Genomic DNA, 2,520 nt, shown 5'->3' on the forward strand with positions numbered 1-2,520 from the left:
TTCTTATCAAAGCCCTCCTGTCTTGTTGTGACAGCTCTGATATTGTTTATTGAGGTGGATGTCAGGTTTAATTAGCAATCGATATGGAAAGCGTTTTCAGACTCCGTCTCTGACGTCAGCGCCGATTAACGCTTCTCATTGGTCTCAAATTCCCAGAGCCTAAGCTAATTATCGGAAGCTTCGTGTTGATAAAGAACAGCTCATCCTACTCTCCACATCATGTCCCCTCCTCGCTAGCCACTCTCGCTGCATGTTTTTGAAATTCACATTACCAACCACCAGACGTCGTTTCCTTTTGCCTGGGAGATGATGAACAGCAGGATACTGGATCCACCTCATGCCCAGTTCGGAGGCTCTCTCGGTGGGATGGTGAGCTTTCCGTACCACCTAAGCCACCATCATGTGTACGAATTAGCCGGTCATCAACTTCAATCTGCGGCCGCGGTTCCTTTCTCGATAGACGGATTACTAAACGGCTCCTGCACCGCATCTGTGGTTAATTCCAACCCCCTCTTGTCGTCTGGCTGCGGCATGAATGGAGATAACCAACAGTACAAACTCACAGGTAAGCAAACACACTGAGTACATGCCAAAAACGGGCATTGGGGTCTCTTATAGAAGGAAGAAAGCATGTTTCTGTCATATCGGAAACCAAAGAATAGTGTTTTTTTTTTTTTTTTTTTTTTTTTTTTTGTCCCAGGAAGCGTTGAAGAATACATTTGAGTCTTGGGAAACAAAAGAAGCGATTCTTCATGCGTTCACATGCGCTCGTTTCCTGGAATTAAAGCAGTCGTTGCAAGAACTGACTTTTATAACAAAGAGAGGTTAATAGCCTACATTTTGCCAGTTTCTTTAAAACTGGGAACTTGCAGACATCATGCGCTTCCTTCTCTTCATCGTTATGTTCTTATTGTTCTTGCAATGTTTTCCCCACACTAAAGAAAGAAAATAAACGTGGCTATTTGGCTAACTCAGTACAGGATAATTCAGGGAAATAAACACCACGAATGTCAGTGGGCCCATTGATGTTGTGGTTATATCACCGAGCAAAGTAATGCGCGATTCTAATTGATTGTTTCTCACTTAGATTCGGTGGATCCAGAAAAGGATAGCCCGGGTTGTAAAAGAAGACGAACTCGTACCAATTTCACTGGCTGGCAGCTGGAAGAATTAGAGAAGGCTTTTAATGAAAGTCACTATCCAGATGTGTTCATGAGGGAAGCACTTGCTCTGAGATTGGATTTGATAGAATCGAGGGTGCAGGTAAATACACTGACTTTATCATTTCAAGTGTTGTGGTGTGAATTATTAAACCAGTGGATCACAAATAAATCTGGTATCAAAACAATACGGTTTTATGTATAATCGGGTTAGTAATCGTTTATGTTTTCTTCCCAATTCAGTATAGTAGGCCTTTTTATAAAAAGCACGGGACGTGCTAATATGGCAGCAGTTTCTGTATTAAGATTGCCTTCATTAAGGTTTAAAAGTTTAAATTATATGAAAACGACAAGTGAAATAGAATGACAGGCGAATTCGCCTTGTCATAGTTTTATTTGCTGTGTTTTGTAGACTGTGCTGTAGCTCGTGTTAGCACAAGGATGGAAAATATTTGGATATTATCTTGCACTAAAAGAAAAAAAAATGAATCAAAATGTGTATTTTTATTATTCTCGTTTACAACTAATGGTTGTGTAAAGATACAGGAATGATTGTAGACATCCCTTCTACAGTTTCGGTGAATAATTTCACTTAAAATTCTGCTCTCTTCGAAAGTGCAGTTTTCGTTGTGAGAATTAACCTCTGTCTTTGTCGGGCGTGAATTAAATCTTTGTTGTGGTCTGCAAAAACAGTCAAACATTTGGCCTACAAATCCAAAGTCCTTGCCTGAAAATATATGGTGCGTCTTGTAATTCATCTGTAGGTTTTAGGATGCGGCCTATTTTTTAGAGAGGCACTTATGATGACGTATTTTAAATATTACATTATACTAAAATTGTCTAATATTTTTCTGTTTGGATAATTGCATATTATTTTCATGACGGTTTTTTTTATTATTTTTTTATTTATTTTTATTTATTTTTTTGCAATACAAAATCAATTTACTACTAATATGTGAGGATGTGAGACTTTAATTGTTTTCGTCTTTTTTTAATTATTACTTTTAACATTTGGAAGACCTTTTGGCAAGTTTAGTAAATAGCCTGCATATATCTGTGTATGTGTTCTATATTACAGCATAATAAATTGTTAATGAATTTAAATTAGGCCTAGGCCTGCATTGCTAGCCAATATAACGTTTAATTATACAATCCTAAATATATCGCTTATTTTTAATGTAATCTACATTATAAATCCTTTATTATTATTATTATTATTATTATTATTATTATTATTATTATTATTATTATTATTATTATTATTATTTTAAACCAGACATGCCATTATTTCAAAATGACTTATAATAATGCAATTACATTTAATGTAAAAATGTATTTTTTTCACTGTATAGGTATGGTT

At 35.9% G+C, this 2,520-nt stretch overlaps 1 protein-coding gene across 1 annotated transcript in view; it reads left to right on the plus strand.

Moving 5' to 3' along the window:
- The first annotated feature begins 248 nt into the window (after positions 1-248).
- The window catches only part of LOC127450187 (homeobox protein unc-4 homolog), a 3,453-nt gene continuing 1,181 nt past the window's right edge, over positions 249-2,520 (plus strand). The window contains exons 1-3 of the mRNA XM_051714056.1: positions 249-565; positions 1,088-1,263; positions 2,513-2,520. The exon at positions 2,513-2,520 is cut by the window's right edge and continues 1,181 nt beyond it. Coding sequence (XP_051570016.1) covers positions 307-565; positions 1,088-1,263; positions 2,513-2,520 — 443 coding nt within the window. The 5' untranslated portion in view covers positions 249-306. The remainder of the gene's footprint in view (positions 566-1,087; positions 1,264-2,512) is intronic.

This window comes from Myxocyprinus asiaticus, chromosome 13 (assembly GCF_019703515.2).
Source record: "Myxocyprinus asiaticus isolate MX2 ecotype Aquarium Trade chromosome 13, UBuf_Myxa_2, whole genome shotgun sequence".
In the NCBI taxonomy this organism is placed as follows: Eukaryota; Metazoa; Chordata; class Actinopteri; order Cypriniformes; family Catostomidae; genus Myxocyprinus; species Myxocyprinus asiaticus.